Here is a 15,535-nt window from a genome sequence, read left to right as displayed (position 1 = left end):
AGCTGCAGTACTAAGCAAGACACACAGAGCTCTCTGTGCAGGCAGAGTGTTTTCACACACCTGGGTTTTCCCTCACACACCCTTTTCGCCAGTCCGTCATCACTAAACTCCAATGTCCACGCATTCAGAGAGCCCCCAGAGCGAGGACCTCTACAACTGTCCCTACACTGTACACGGGAACATCTCACCAGCCTGGCTCCTGAGGGCAGGGCTGTGTGAGGGTCACCCGCTGTTTCTAGCACCCTCGGTGCCCAGGACCGGGACGCAGCAGAGGTGATCCTGTAACAGCTTTAGAGCAGAAGCAGCAATGCGCTGAGTACTTTCCATTTAACTGACTTAGAGATGGGATGCAAGTTCTGAGATTTGGGACAAGGCAGAGAATTGAATTCCATAAATTCTAGAACCTCACAAGTTGCAACCCCTCTCCACGTACTTGCTGGGCAATCACCCTCCAGAGAAGAAAACGTAAAACATTTTAATTTATGAGTAACCCTAATAATTAAACTCAGAAGTCAGGCTGCCTGGCCGCGAACCCTTGTCTTGCCTTGTACCATGTTTCTTAGTTTTCTCATCTCTAAATTATGAATAATAGTACCCATAAAGTTGTTGTGGAGATAAAATAAACTAATACATGTCAAGTATTTGCCACGATAACTGGCACTGGTTTTTTTTTTTTTTTTTGGTTCTTTTGAGACAGGGTCTCGCTTGTAGCCCAGGCTGGTCTTGAACTCACAACGATCCTCCTGCCTCAGCCTCCCCAGTGCTGGGATTACAGGCGTGCGCCACCACACCCGGCTAACTGGCACTTTGCACATGCTTAGGAATGCTATTACAATTAATAGGATCCTCTTCCTTTCTGTCACATCCTTATAGGCTTGAGAGTTCTTCCCCTGAAATTAACATTTTAGAACCCTAACTCCCAAGGTGAAGGTATTAGGAAAACAATGGGAGTGATTAGGTAACTGGGCAGAGCCCTCAGGAAGGGGCTTAGCGCCCTTACAAAAGGGGCAGAGACAGACTTCTTTCCCCTCCTACCTTGTGAGGACACAGTAAGCAGATGCTGCCGTGACACCAGAAGCAGACCCTCCCTAGACACTGAGCCTGCTAATGTCTCCGTCTTGAACTTCTCAGCCTCCAGGACTGTGAGGAATACATTTCCATTCTTTCTAACTCTACGGCCTTTTGTTGCAGCAGCCCAAACAGACTCTCGCGGTATCTTCTGAGCTCACCATAGCCCTGGCCAGCTAATGCTCACTTGTTTATTTTCATACACCTGGGGAGCAAAGGGATGGTTTCTGCCTCGTGGATCAAAGAAACTGAGCCACAAAAGGACTTAACCCTTACCCAACCCGTCAACGGGGAAAGGCGGTGAAAGAGAAGGTCCCGCAGAAAGGTTCTGTATCAGAAAAGGTTTTTGTGTGGAGTCTTCAGAGGCCCTGAAATACAAGTTTAATCTACCGAAAGAAAAGGCTGAAGAGTTTTCACATGGAACACACGCTCACCAGGGCCACCCTGAACAGAGGCAGCGGAGGCGAAGCAGGAGCCTTCGGTAGCAGAGGACAGTTTCAAGGAGCGGGCAGTGCTAATGGGGAATGCGCACACATAATGAAAGGCCCCCAAGTTTACTACTGGAATTTCGAAGTCACCTGTAACTTTAAATATTTAGCTCCTTTCGGGGAAACGCTTCACACGTCTTCAATGCTGCACGCGTGTATCAGATAGCTAAGTTACAAGGTTTGGTATATGAAATATTTAAACACAGGACACAAGACACTTGAGATCTGAAAATCACAAAAGCCCCACACTCTCAGAATGGCAGCTTCAACTAAAATGAAAACTAGTGTGGGATCCTTCTCTTTTGATGAGAAATAGTTTGGAACGTGACACATATCCTCCACGCCGCAAACTGAAAACTTCTCCCTCCAGTTATTTAAAAAGACGAAAAAAAGTGAGAGGCCTTTGTTAATCTGTGCATGGAAGCTTTCTCAGTTTTCTGGTTTTGACTGGGCGCCCAGACATTATTTTTGTGCCTATAGTGTTTTACAATCTCATTTTAGCAAATGTCTTGAAATCATTCAACTTCTGATTTTCTCCCCAGATGGGTGTAACTCCACAGGGAAACTCTACGCACGTACCCTGTGCCTCTCCCAGCTCTGCGCCCTGACTCACGCTGCTTCTGCCTCAAAGACTTCACCCCTCTTCCATCTCTCCTGTGACTGACAGCCCGGCTGTGCTTTCACGTCCATTCTCAGACCCTTTCTTCTGTGATGTTTCTCAATCCTCACTGTAACCTTTCTCCCCGGATCGCCAAAGCCTTCTGCCTGAATCTCTCTGTTGGTGTAGGCCAGCCGTTCCTTAGCATCCGCAGGAGACAGGTTCCGGGATACCTGACAGGTATCAGAATCTGTGTGCAAATGCTCAAGCCCTTATATAAAATGGTGTAGCATTTGTATCTAACATACCCTCCTATACCTTTAATCATCTCTAGATTATTTATACTGTCTAATCAAATGTAAATGCTATGTGAATAGGTGTTATGCTATATTGTTTAGGGATAAGGACAAGAACAAAGTCTGTACATGTTCAGTACAGATGCTATTTTTCTGAGTATTTTCAATACATGGTTGGTTGTGTTCACGAATGCAGAACCCATGGATACACAGGGCTGACCGTAATAGTCTGCTTTTTGTTACAACTGCCAGCTAAACGGAGTACAGTATGTGGGCTCAGTGGATAGACAACCTGCAGAGTCTTGGTCAAGGAACTTCACACCTCTGTGCCTCACCTGCCTCATAGGGCTGCTGCGTGAATTTAAAGAGCTAGTTACACAACATGCTTAGAACAGTACCTAGCACGAAGGATTAGCTAGTAGTCTTTCTTTGCTGTAGCACTTCTGCTATGCCGAAAGCCTCGTGAAGCGGTACCGTCTCAGCTAAAGCTCCTGGGCCGGCAGCAAGCACCTCACAGAAACATAACTGCTCTTCTGAATTGAAGTAAAACCCAAGTTTCAGTTTTAACCTGGCCTTGAATTAGCCCTGGGACTTAATGAATCACTGAATTTATCTGCATATTGTGATATTCTTCCAAAATGAGGTTAATTTGATCATTTCTTTTTTTATTTGATCATTTCTAAAGGTGCATTTAATGCTAAAATATTATCAGCCTATGACAGTCTTAAAGTTGGAAAATCAGATGAGTTAGGAAATCATGTGAATTGGACGGCTTGATTCAGATAATGATTTCCTTTATATATACACACACACATATATATATGTATATATATATTTACATTTCCTTTCCCATTCTTTAACATTTCTGGTTGATTTTGAGATAGTAAATCCAAAGAAAATGACCATAATGTATTCTATGTTTTGGTGAGCACCATCTGTATTTAATACCATATTTATACCACATATGTCATCCACATATATCTGGGTTTGCTAAGTAACGGTAACAAGGCTACATGCCTTAACCACCAAATATAAACAATTAAGCATCTAATTAAGATGCCTGCCATTAAAGCACTCTAATCATTTAAAAGTCACAACACTATATTCTTTCAGAATGCAGTGGTTTGGATAGAATATTTTGTTGACAAGGATTCTTAAAATAAAACATTTTATGGAGTGTTTTCATTTTAGGAAACTTCACTTTCTTTTTCATTTGCTAGCCAAATTGTTTTTTAAGAGGGGGAATTCTTACTGTTTACTTACAGAAGACAGCACGCCCATGCTCACAGCAACACAATTCGAAATAGCTAAATCTTGGAGGCAGCTTACATGCCCATTAAGAGGTGGACGCATACAGCAAATGTGCTACTTACACACAATGGAGCAGTACTCTACCTCAGAGAGAGATAAACTTGAGTCACTTGTAGGAAAATAGATGCACCTTGAGATCGTAATGTTAAATGAAAAATCAGACACGCAAGCTTAAATATCACACGGTTTCTCCGCCATGAGAAACTCAAATTATGAGCAAAGAGCTATAAGTGAAGAGCAAAATAAAAGGTGATAAAGAGACGGATCTTTCTCAGATAGGAGGGGGTGGAGAGAGGAAGGGAAAGGGGACGTAAGAGGTGTGTACGGGGACGTAAGAGGTGTGTACGTACACGTGCCCACGCCGCCCGAGGAAGGGAAACAGTACGCTCTGTGAACATCGCTAAAATAAAAAAAGAATAACAAATGGACGGTCAAATAAAGTTTGATCCATCTGTGGATGGTGTCCAGGGAATAATTTATGTTTTAGGAAAATCATTAAAGAAATACCAACATGCTAATCATATGTTAAGTCAACAACTGGGTAAAGAATTGTGAAAACATTTAACACTGAATTCCTTCAAAAACAATATGGAGTAAATATGTGTATTTAACCATGGCAGGACGAAAAGCTCTGACCGTAACTAATTCTCAAATCTTATTAAAAAACGAAATGGCCAAGCAGGAGTCAAGGAGCAGCTGGCACATTAATTAGCAGGATGTCCTGAAAGACATCTACATACAGGGCTTTCCTCCAACAGCTGTCAGCACGGACCCTTGAAACGGCAGCTTTGTAAATGCCAATCACTTGGACAGCAAAATGGAGCCTGTTAAATTTGCTAACTAATCTCCAAAGTCAGTCTGTGTCACGGCCAAGCTCAGAATTCAGAGGCTGTTGGCAGGGAATCAGACGATCCCGCCACCTTTTCCTTCCCACCAAGTGTCTAGCAGTCAGTCCGGGAAGGGTACGGGGACACTTCCTCAGCCCAAGAGCTCTAAGTAGACAGCTTTTCAAACAGACTTCCAGGTGGCATCCTGGAGAACGTGGTGTTCCCAAGAGGTTTTCAACTGGGAGCTTCCTTCGTATTCCTCACTCCTTATTTCCCTTTGTTCAGTGTTTTGTTCTAACGCAGGCCTTTTTGTAGTCCATCTCCAAGGAGTGGATTTTCCTTCTCATTACAGAAATACATATTTCAAATACTCAAAATGCCCTTGAGCTAAAATAAATACTTAACAAAAAAAAAAATTAAAAACCTCTGAGGCTCACTCAAAAAAATCTTCTGATATGAGGCGCCGAGCCTCTGGGGCTTTTTCAGAAAGACTCCTCGACCTTGCCCGGGGCGAGTTTCTCCTTTAGAGAGGAGAGCCTTCGCTCTGGGTCTGTGAGAGATTCATGGAGCTATTTTCTGCTGTTCTCTGAGGCTGAATTTTCGAAGAAGGACTCCAAATAACACACAGCATCTTTCCTCTCAGTCCCTCTAGAAGATAATGAGCTCTCTGCATTTTAAGATTTGTAAGAGATAAGTACCCCAAAGATACGTCAAGACTAGAGCGGATTCCAGTTCACTGGCAAGTCCGTTTTGCAAGCACCTCCTTGTACAAGCTGCTGGCAGCCTTTGGTTTTGGACCAGGAGCAGCTCTGACTGCTGTTTATATTTGCTAGGCAAGTCAGAGTTAGCCTTGGGCAGAATACAAGGGTGAGTCGAACAAGACAATGGATCTCCATTCGCAGTGGCGCTGCAAAGATCCAGTGGCCACTGCTACATGAACACACACCTGACAGGTAGGGCTGACGCATTAACATTGAAGCGGAATGAAAAATTATCTTTTTCAGAGGCACTCAAAATGGACATATCCTACCTTAAAGCTGAATAGGCAAAGCCACTTGGGTTTATCAATTCTGTCATCCACATAAAGGTGTGGAAAGCTGGAAGAGGTTTCCACAAGTAAAAAGTGCCACCTTCACCTGTGAATTCCATCTACTCTCCGGCCCTGCCTTCCTCCTGCTCTCCTTCCTTCTGCACAGTTCTCCCTCCGGCAGCTGTCCAGCGGGACCAGTGATGTGCTCTGACAACACAACTGGGTTTAGATTTTGGATGGGTCCTTTACTGCACGTGTGGTCCTGAGCTGTAGGATCAGCGCCTGCCTCGCAGGGCGGCCGTGAGAAGTGAATAGGAGGAGAACGTCCTAGCTCAACGGGAAGGACTGGATGAACCCTCCTTTCCCCAGTTCTTCACCCCGTAATTTATGGACACCATGCGTGCCGCTGACACACAGACAGGGAGATAATCAACTATGCATAATTAACAGTCAATCGCATGTATATTTATCATGGCGTCTGTTAATATCAGTTGAAATTAGCTTACTGAGGACAGTAAACTACTTTGTAAATTGCTGTTAAGCCTGGAGAAGGTAAAGAAATATTAATCGGGATCAAATAACGGTATACGGCATGCGGGTAAAATACAGTACAGGTTTTTGAGCTTCTGGTACAGGGACAATCTTAAGACTTGAAACCACTGTTTCCTCATGGGCTGATTAAAGGCAAGTTTTGCTTTGCATGTTCACTCGCACCTTCTGTGTCATCATGTTTCTCTCTGTCTGCCTTCTCCTCTCCTCTTCCCCAGCAAGGCAGAATGGATGCCATTTACTATGGATTCAGGGTTCTGAGGGAAGTTACCTTCCTTGTGCTTTGTGTACAAATACTCACTGCAGCCGATAATGAAGAAGATGTTACTAACCAGTGACATTTACTGAACATTTACTATGTGCTAGGCACTGTTCTGAATGCTTTATCTACATTAACGAAGATTTATTTTTCCTCTTAGCACTTGTGTCTGCCATCTTATACAGTTATTTGTTTACTATCTGTCCATCTTCACTAGACTATAAAGGCCTTGAGAAGAAATACCTGGTGTTTTTATTCGCAGTCTTACCTACAGTACATCTAACAGCACCTGGCACAGGGGACATTTACAAATGTGTCGAATGAATAAATTGGCCTTCACAGCATTTATCCATTACTCTAAGAGTTCAGTGTTGTTACGGTCCCCACTTTACACCCATGAAAACCTGAGGTAAAGGGTTATGCACAGGAGGAAGTAACAGGGCTGTGATTTCAGGGCTCACCCTTCCAAGGTCGCTAATTTTATGAGTTATCTTCACCGGGTCACAAAGCGTCCTGTTATTTGGTTGAACATCTCTCTGGGTCTGCCTCTAGGGTGACTCTGGGTGAGCTTAGTAACTGAATCAGTAGACCGAGTAAAGCAGACTGCTCTGCCCAAGGTACCTGGACCTTCTACAGTCCATTCACGGCCTGCATGGACCACGAAGGCTGGGCGAGAGAGAATCCACTCTCTGTCTGATGGCCCTGAGGCTTACATGTGAAGTGTCTCCTAAAGACTTTGTATTGAAGGCCTGATCCTCACGGCCACAACATGCCGCGGTGGGCCCCAGAGGTGACTGGATCACGAAGGCTTTAACTTCTGCAGTGGATGAACCCACTGGATTTTATAATTTACGGCGTTACTGGGAGATGATGGAAGCAGAGGCGAGGCCGAGTGGGAGGGAGTGGGTCATGGGGACATGCCCTGAGGAGGCCACGCTGTCCCTGGCCCTTCCCGCTCCGGCTAATTCTCTCCGCTTGCTGGTGCCATAAGGCGATGGGCTGTGCCGCACCGCGCTCTTCTGCCATGATGAACTGCTTCGCTGACCATGGACGCACACCGCTGAAACTATCAGCCAAAGTTAATTCTTCCTGTTCTAGGGCAATAATCTCAGGTATTCTGTCACAGTAATGGAAAGCTAACCAACACAGATGGTCTTTGAAGTGGGGCACTCAAAGTCAGTGAGTCTTCTGACGTCAGACCTGGACTTGGTGTGGAACTTTGTATCGCCGGCTCACCAGCTTCCAAACCTTTTGGACGCAGACTAGATTTATGCCATTGGTTCACCTGAGTTCCAGGATTCCAACCAACCAGAGAATTTTGGACTTTTGGCCTCCATAACAATGAAAGCCAACTCCTTATAATAAACTACTTTGTACACACACCTTAGTTCTGTTGCTATGGTGAACACAGACAAACAGAGAGGCTAAATAACTTTTCCGGGCCATAAACTGCTGAAATTGAGATTCAAATGCAAGTCTGCTGACTGCCAGTCCAGTTGTTCTTGCTTCGTTGCAGCATAACACTTGCCCTGGTTTCTCAATCCCACTCTCTAACTTGCTCATCCTTTAGCTCTCTTTCCAACGCTCACCTCCAAAGGAAGTGAATGCGCATACTAGACTCAGCAAGGGATCCTTCTGTGGGTCTTGGTTTATTCTCTCACTTTCTAGCCCAACAAGCCCATCTGTTACATATTTAAATTATCATTTCTATGAAGTACAGGTTGCCACCGTGCCACATGCTCAAGCTTTCACTTACATTTCTGTTAAAGCAACAGTAATGCCATTGATTCTAAAAAATGGAAGTGAACAGGTGATAAGATGCTTGATTTCTCTGCGTTGTGGGGGTGGCAGTAACATTCAGAGATCTTACTTGGAAAATGCATCCCCAAAACCATAGTGAGGGAGATAAGACGACAGTAAAGGACATGGGGTCTGCAGCCGGAACTAGACCTGGGATCGCCCTTTCCCATGAGCTGTGCAGCCTTGGGTAAGTCCCTCTGAACCCTTAGGTTCCTTGGCTGTTGGGTGAAGATAATGACAGCAACCACCTCAGGGTGACGCTGCATTACTTGGGATAATGCAAGGAGTGCGCTGAGCCGGTAACTAGCACGTGTATGGTAAGCACGCAATACACGTTAGCTCCTCCCGCAACCGTGGCTAGTTATGTATAAATAACTCTTCTTTTAATGAATAGGATCTGCATTTTTAAAAATGCTTAGCAATGAGCTTGCTAACCAAAAGACTCACTACCAGACCTCTCTGGGGCCCTCTGGGGTCATGGTGTAAGTCTGGGCCAACGAAGCGTATCTGAAAGTGTAATGTAAGATTTGCAGCCGGTCTCCTTGAAAGGCAAGGGGCCTGCCCATGTTCCTTTCCGTTATTCTGTTTCTAGGAATGCATAGGTAACGGCTGAGGCTTTATAACTACCTGGAACTGTAAGGACAAATGTTGCAACTGGGGTTCTCTGACCAGCGTATAGGGAGGATCCTGGTCCTTGAAGAGTTTTATGTAATCTAAGTACCAGCACCGGGGTGCCACAGTTTGCACCTCTCTTACGTGTGAGAGAATATAAACTTGTAACTTATTCATGCCTTACTTCGGCTACCTCTGTAATTCATGGTCAAACTAATCTTAACTGCAGGCTGTCTCTCATGGTGTTCTAAATATCCAAAGGGAGGCTTGAACTCCTTCTGAGGCTTTGTTTTTCACAAATAAAAGGGCAAAAAGACAGAAGAGGAGCTGCACATCTTTAAAGCTTTTCCTCGCCTTTCCAGAAGTCCACTCTGATACCACCATCCTCTCCTGCATTGTCCAGGGCTTCACGCTCTGTCAGTTTTGTATCGTGTACTCTATCACAGCACCCATCTGTCATGTCATCACACAAGAGCTCCCACATCACGCACACCACCTGGATGGATAAGATTCCGATCACTCCAAGGATAAATAATCATAAAGCGTTTCTATCTTGTCATCTTCCTGGGCACTTGTATCTTACTGGGACAAAGCCTTCTGATGGGATATTAGGAATATCAACAACTGCTGTGGAAACTACATTTACGATGACCTATTTTAAAGTCCACGAACCAGAGTCTCACCTTTTGCTAAGGTTGATGGTAATTTAACGAAATATCCCACTGGTATAAAGAAGTTGCTATACTTCTGAAATGTTCACCTTCAACTCCTAATGAATTTCAAAGATTAAGAATGAATGAGTGTGAGGAGGCAAGTAAGCAGCATCCTCAGTTATGTGAGGTTATCTAATTTATGTCTGCTGTTTTAGCATTCACAACTCTATTAGTAAACTGTTTACTCTATGGCACAAAATTCTGAGCACAATGCAATGAGAAGAGCATTCATTTATAACCAAAGTACCAGTCGGTGGTTGCTTAAGGAACATAAACCACTCTCCTCAACCAGCGGAGATGAAACTATGACACGTGCACCGCAGCAGGCTGTTTGTATCGTTAAAAGCTCTGCCATCACTGTCCTAAGTCAAATTTCCTCAACTCCTGGTCCCCGGTTCAAACACACCTCTTCCTTACTCTTTTGTAGTGTAAACTGGGTGCAGTCTGGTTTGTTCTGGGTGCCCAGGACTGAGCCCGTGATCTTGCATGTGCGAGCCCCCAGCTCTGCCACGGTGAACTACACTCCCAGCTATAAACTATGTATGCGGCATTGATTTCATGTGAACCAGACAGAATTTGTGTATGTGAACACGAAGTATAAGGAGACCAAACGCCACCTCCTTCTGGAACAGCAGAACGTACTTGCATTCACGAGAGGGGGCAGGGGTAGGAAAGGGGTCAGAAGTCCTCTCCCTACGGATTACGAACCCGGACTGGGCCGGGCATGCTTTCTGGTTCAAGTAAAAACTTTTCCCAGGAGCACAGAGTGATCTACAGATGACATAATTAAAACCTCATTGCCTGTCTCCTCTATCCCTTAACTCCTCCACTGATTCTGAGAGGTTAAAGGACTGACAAGCTCACTCACACTCCGGTAACCTTTCCCACATTCCAGCTCTCTCAGGCTTTCACACTGATGTTGGTGAGAGCTTTGAGAATGTGTCAGCTGGCTCGATCCAATGGTGCAGAATCTGCTACATGTCTAAGTACAGTTAATAGATGTACCTAGGAGAAATGTCACTGCACATAGCCTTCACCGAGACACAAATCTAATGCCATCCTCCTGACTTCTCTTGCATCTGAAGATGAAGCTTGCCTTGGCTGCCGCTATTCTGATTGCACACTTAGTTCAGGGCATCATCAACACGTTTCCATCCACGACGCTTTAACTACCAGCAGACCTGCTTTTTAAAGCATTAGGGACGAGTTTTATTTTAGGCAAAACAGTGCCCAAGCAAAGAGAACCACAAGGAAAGTTCCAAGAGGTCTTCGTTTAAAATAGTCCCCTACAAGAGGACACAGAACTTCTGCCTCTTCTTCTTTAGAAGTCTCAGAGGCACAATGCTCAATTAACTTTTAAATTACGAGGCTTCTACAAATGGCTGATGTCTTGGGTTATCAGACATTTTCAAGTCACATGAAGTATAGGCAGGTAATTGGCCCTTATAACTGAAAACTCAATTTTAGTAGAGTTAGGTATTTGGTACAACCGTCTGCCTTAAAACACGTGGCTTTTGTACGCTGCACATAAAATGAAAAATTTCTTTTTTTTTTTGTTTTTGGTTTTTCTCCGGTACCGGGAACCGAACTCATGACCTTGCGCTTGCCAGGCAGGTGCTTTGCCGCTGAGCTAAATCCCCAGCCCCCACGAAAAATTCCTGAAGGAGAAATTAACACATAGAAACTGTCAAATCAATTCATAAATACAGCTGTAGCAAATATGTCTGTAAAATGCAGATTTATCATACACACAAAAAATTTCAAAGCTCATTTTACAGAAATGTCACTCATTTTATATAACTTTAATTGATAGGTTCTTTTAACTAACAAGTGTCAATGGGGCATTAAAAATGTAACTCACTGAATTATGTTGTACACATATGGCTTTTTAAAGAACAAATGGAACCTATAAACCATCAATCATATTTCAACAATAAGTTCTGGGTTTAATTTTCCTGTAAATAAAAATTTGAATGACCTTGCACAATGAAAGTATTTATCATCAGTACAAATTAGTAATATTCATTTCTCACTGTTATTTTATTCTCTTTTGAAATAGAAACTGCTTAAAAACTTCAAAAAAGAATTTTTATTTAAAAATATGGTCATTAATTCCTACTTGTAACTTCACTGGTATCGGCTCTTTTTAAATAAAGGCATTTAACAGTATTTAATTTCTAGTGATCAGAACCAATACCCAAAATAGAATGTAAGTTACAGAAAGTAAGTTATTACAAGGAAGAAAAAGGAAATCACAAAAATGTAAATTTAATTTAATACATCATTAGCCAAGCAATTGGACTAAAATGCCCGCCCCCAAAGAAATTAAAACACACAAAATGAAGTGACTCTAAATTGCTCTAAAGTCCCAGAGTGACAATAGTTTAAAACAAAATATTCTGGAATTAAACATACATAAAGACTCCATATGATGTGACCAGTTAAAAACACGTTTTATTGAAGTCTCTGTACTATAGTTTCTTAAAGGGTGCTTCTACACACACACACACACACACACACTCTAAAAGGTCTCTCCTAATGAGGAGGAAGCAGCAAGGAAATACAGTAGTATACATTCATCTAATTGGTTCTGAACTGCAAATACATAAACCAGCTATCTCATCTAGTGATGCTCTGGCTTGGCGCAAGTTCTAAACTGAGGAGTATTAATATTTGGTTCTGTTTTTTCCTGTTTTGGTACCAGGAATCAAACTCAGGGCCTTACGCTTGCCAGGCAGGTGCTTGTGCCGCTGAGCTGTATCTCAGGCCCTAATGTTTGGTTCTTAAATATCCCCCTGGAAGCTCGTGTGTGGGAGGTCTGGCCCCCTGAGTGCGATGCTCAGAAGAGGGGCACCTGAGAGATGGCTGGGTTATGGGGGCACTGGGCTCACGACTGGCTTTATCTACTTACGGATTCCTAGCACCACGAGTCTTAGGAGAGGAGCTCTGTAGAAGCCAGCTCTCTGTTCTGCTTCCTGACCACGGCGAAGTGTGACGCTCAGTGCTTACGTGCTCCCGGCCATGACGTTCTGCCCCACCATTAGCCCGGAGCCGGGAGGTCAACTAAACTGAAACCTCTGACACCACAGCCGAATAGGTTTCTCCTCCTTCAAGCGCCCGTGTTTTGTCACAGTGAAGGAAAGCTGCCGCAAGCAGTGTTTCCACAAACCGGAAATGTGAACCAAAAATCCATGCAAAAGAAGAAGGATTATGTGCTTACCGTGTAAAGCTCATTAAGAACCTTCATTAAATCCTCATGAAGTTGGAATGCAATTTCTTTGCTCTGTAATTAAGAAGAAATTAAGAAGAATATTTAAAAACATAACAGAAACTTGTTTCTAAATTATTTATATTTCCAAAGCCTGGTGACTAGAAATGGGGGGTATGTACAGCATAATAAGAAGCTGGTGTGTTTCTAAAGTAATAAACATCTTCGCATGTGTGGCCCTCTCCAATACCAGGAGGTCTGCGCTGATGGTTTCCGCAGGCTGGGGGCGCCTCCATAATCAATACCAGACTTTACTAGAAAGACAGAAAGTAAACTGGCGAAGCATCATGTTTGCTTGGAAGCTGATATGCAGGACTAAAGGCATGAAAGGTGAACTCCAGCATCCAGTCTCCCTCACAAAGGAATTTTGCGCTGTGAGTCCCAAAATGCTAAGCTAGAAAATAGAGGAGGAATTAATTCTCCCTGTCCAAAATAACAACTTGACTGACTACAATTTCAAGAGAACACTTTCAAAGTAGTAAGACAGTAAGTTCATTTATGAAAAAGAAAAACCACTTTCCTAACCAAATGGGAATAAAATAGTTATTACATTGGGTATTGTTATCATCAAAGCAATCGCTCAGTACAAGATATAAACCCAAAAGATTCTTGCAAAAAAGAAATGAAAAGGTAATATGAAATTTCTTATCAATGAACTTAAACTTTTAGTATAAATGAAACAAATTAGCATATATATAGAAATGTTTTTAAAACAATGGAAGCTGTAATTTGCAGAGTATTTGAACTTTACCTCCTATTTATCTCTCTTCTGTTCCTTGAGTGCAAATATATGTAGATATGTATGTGTGCATATATATGTATACATACATTATGTTCACAAGTTGCACCCACTAACCTACAAATCTCTATAGTTTATCTTCACGGTAGTGTAGTATACTACTCCACTGTGTATAAACTCCACATTTCCCTTATCCATTCATTTGTTGATGGACATATACACTGCTTCCAAGATCTAGCTATTATAAATCGTGCTGCCTGGGGCTGGGGATTTAGCTCAGTGGTACAGCGCCTGCTTGGCAAGTGCAAGGTTGTGAGTTCGATTCCCGGTACTGGAAAAAAAAAAAATCGTGCTGCCATAAACATGGGTATGTATGTATTCCTGTAACATGATTTTAATGCTGTTGGGAAGATACCTACAAGGGCCATAGCTGGGCCAAAGGGAATTTATAGTTTTAGTTTTTTGTGGAATGTTCATACTGATTTCCATACTGGTTGTACTAGCTTACAATACAGTAGAGTTCCTTTTTGCCCACAACTTCTCCAGCATTTGTTATTTTTAATTGTTTTGATGATAACCACCGTTCCTGAGGTAAGATGTTATCTCAGTGTAGTTTTAATTTGCATTTCTCTAATGACCAGCAATGAAGAGCATTTTTTATTTGTTGGCCATTTGTACTTCTTCTGAGAAGTGTTTATTCATTTTGTTGCCCAGTTTTTGATTGGATCTTTTATTTGGAGGTAGTCTAAATTTTTTTAGTTCTTTATATATTGTTGATACTAACCTTGTGTCTGAGGAATAATAAGCAAAAATTTAGTCTCGTTCTGTAGATCGTCTCTTCATTCTGTTGGCTGTTTCCTGTGCTATGTAGAAGCGTTTAAATGTGATACGATCCCATATGCTGATGGTTGGTATTATCTGTTGTACTATGAGGGTTCTCTTCAGAAAGGACCTGCCTACACCTATGTCTTCAAGAGTTGTACCTGTTTTATCTTCCAGCAGATTAAGTGTTTCTGTTTTAGCATTTAGTGTTCATTGATCCACTTTGATTTTAGTTCAGTCCATGGTGAGAAATATGGTTCCAGATTTAATCTTCTGCATGCAGATATCCCATTTCCCCACCACCACTTCATTAAAGAGGCTACCTTTTTTTTAGTGCATGCTTTTGAGTCTTTTGTCAAAGACCAAATAGCTATTTGTGCCTGGGTTATTTCTGCTTCTTTTAATCTGTTCCACTGATCCACACGCCTTTTTTGTGCCAGTACCATGCTCTTTTAATCACTGTAACTTTATAGTATAACTTTAAGTCTGGGATTATGATGCCACTTGCTTTGCATTTGCCATGTGGGATAGCTTTTGCTCTTCTAAGATTCTTCTGATTCCATTTAAATTTCAGGCCTGTTGTGAGACACAACAATTTTGACTGGGATTGCATTAAATTTGTGTATCAGTTTTGGAAATATAACCATTTGATTATGTTGGGGATAATCAGGAACAATGGATATTTTTCAATTTTGATTTTCTTCTTCAGTCTGTGTAATTTTTTTTGTAGAGACCTTTCACTTCCTTAGATTACTACCTAAGTGCTTAATTTTTTTGATGCTATTGTGAATGGTATTGTTTTCCTAATTGCTTTTTCAGTGAGTGTATAGGAATGCTATTGATTTTTGTGTGTTTATTTTATATTCTGGTATGCTGCTGAATTTGATTATCAATTCTAGAGATCTTTTGGTGGAATTTTTTGGGTCTTGTATGTATCATCTGCAAGTAATGATATTTTTCACCCTTTCCTATATGTGTCCCTTTTATTTCTTTCCCTGACCTGATTTTTTGGGCTAATGTTTCGAGGATTTGTTGAACAGCAGTAGTGATAAAAGATATCCTTGTGTTGTTCCTGATTTGAGAGGGAGGCTTTCAGCTTTTCCCCATTTAATACGATACTGGCAGTAGGTTGGTCATAAATGGCTTTTGTCCTGT

The 15,535-nt window shown here is 42.4% G+C and overlaps 1 protein-coding gene across 2 annotated transcripts in view; it reads right to left on the bottom strand.

The window, feature by feature from the left end:
- Srgap1 (SLIT-ROBO Rho GTPase activating protein 1) overlaps positions 1 to 15,535 on the bottom strand; it is a 148,756-nt gene that overhangs the window by 105,285 nt on the left and 27,936 nt on the right. For both annotated transcript variants that reach the window (XM_013520989.1, XM_013520990.1), the window contains exon 3: positions 12,772 to 12,834. In XM_013520989.1, the coding sequence (XP_013376443.1) occupies positions 12,772 to 12,834 (63 nt within the window). The remainder of the gene's footprint in view (positions 1 to 12,771; positions 12,835 to 15,535) is intronic.

This window comes from Chinchilla lanigera, unplaced genomic scaffold (genome assembly GCF_000276665.1).
Source record: "Chinchilla lanigera isolate Chin_1 unplaced genomic scaffold, ChiLan1.0 scaffold00057, whole genome shotgun sequence".
NCBI lineage: Eukaryota > Metazoa > Chordata > Mammalia > Rodentia > Chinchillidae > Chinchilla > Chinchilla lanigera.
Note: the sequence above shows the minus strand (reverse complement) of the source record. Positions and strands in the feature narration are given on the sequence as shown.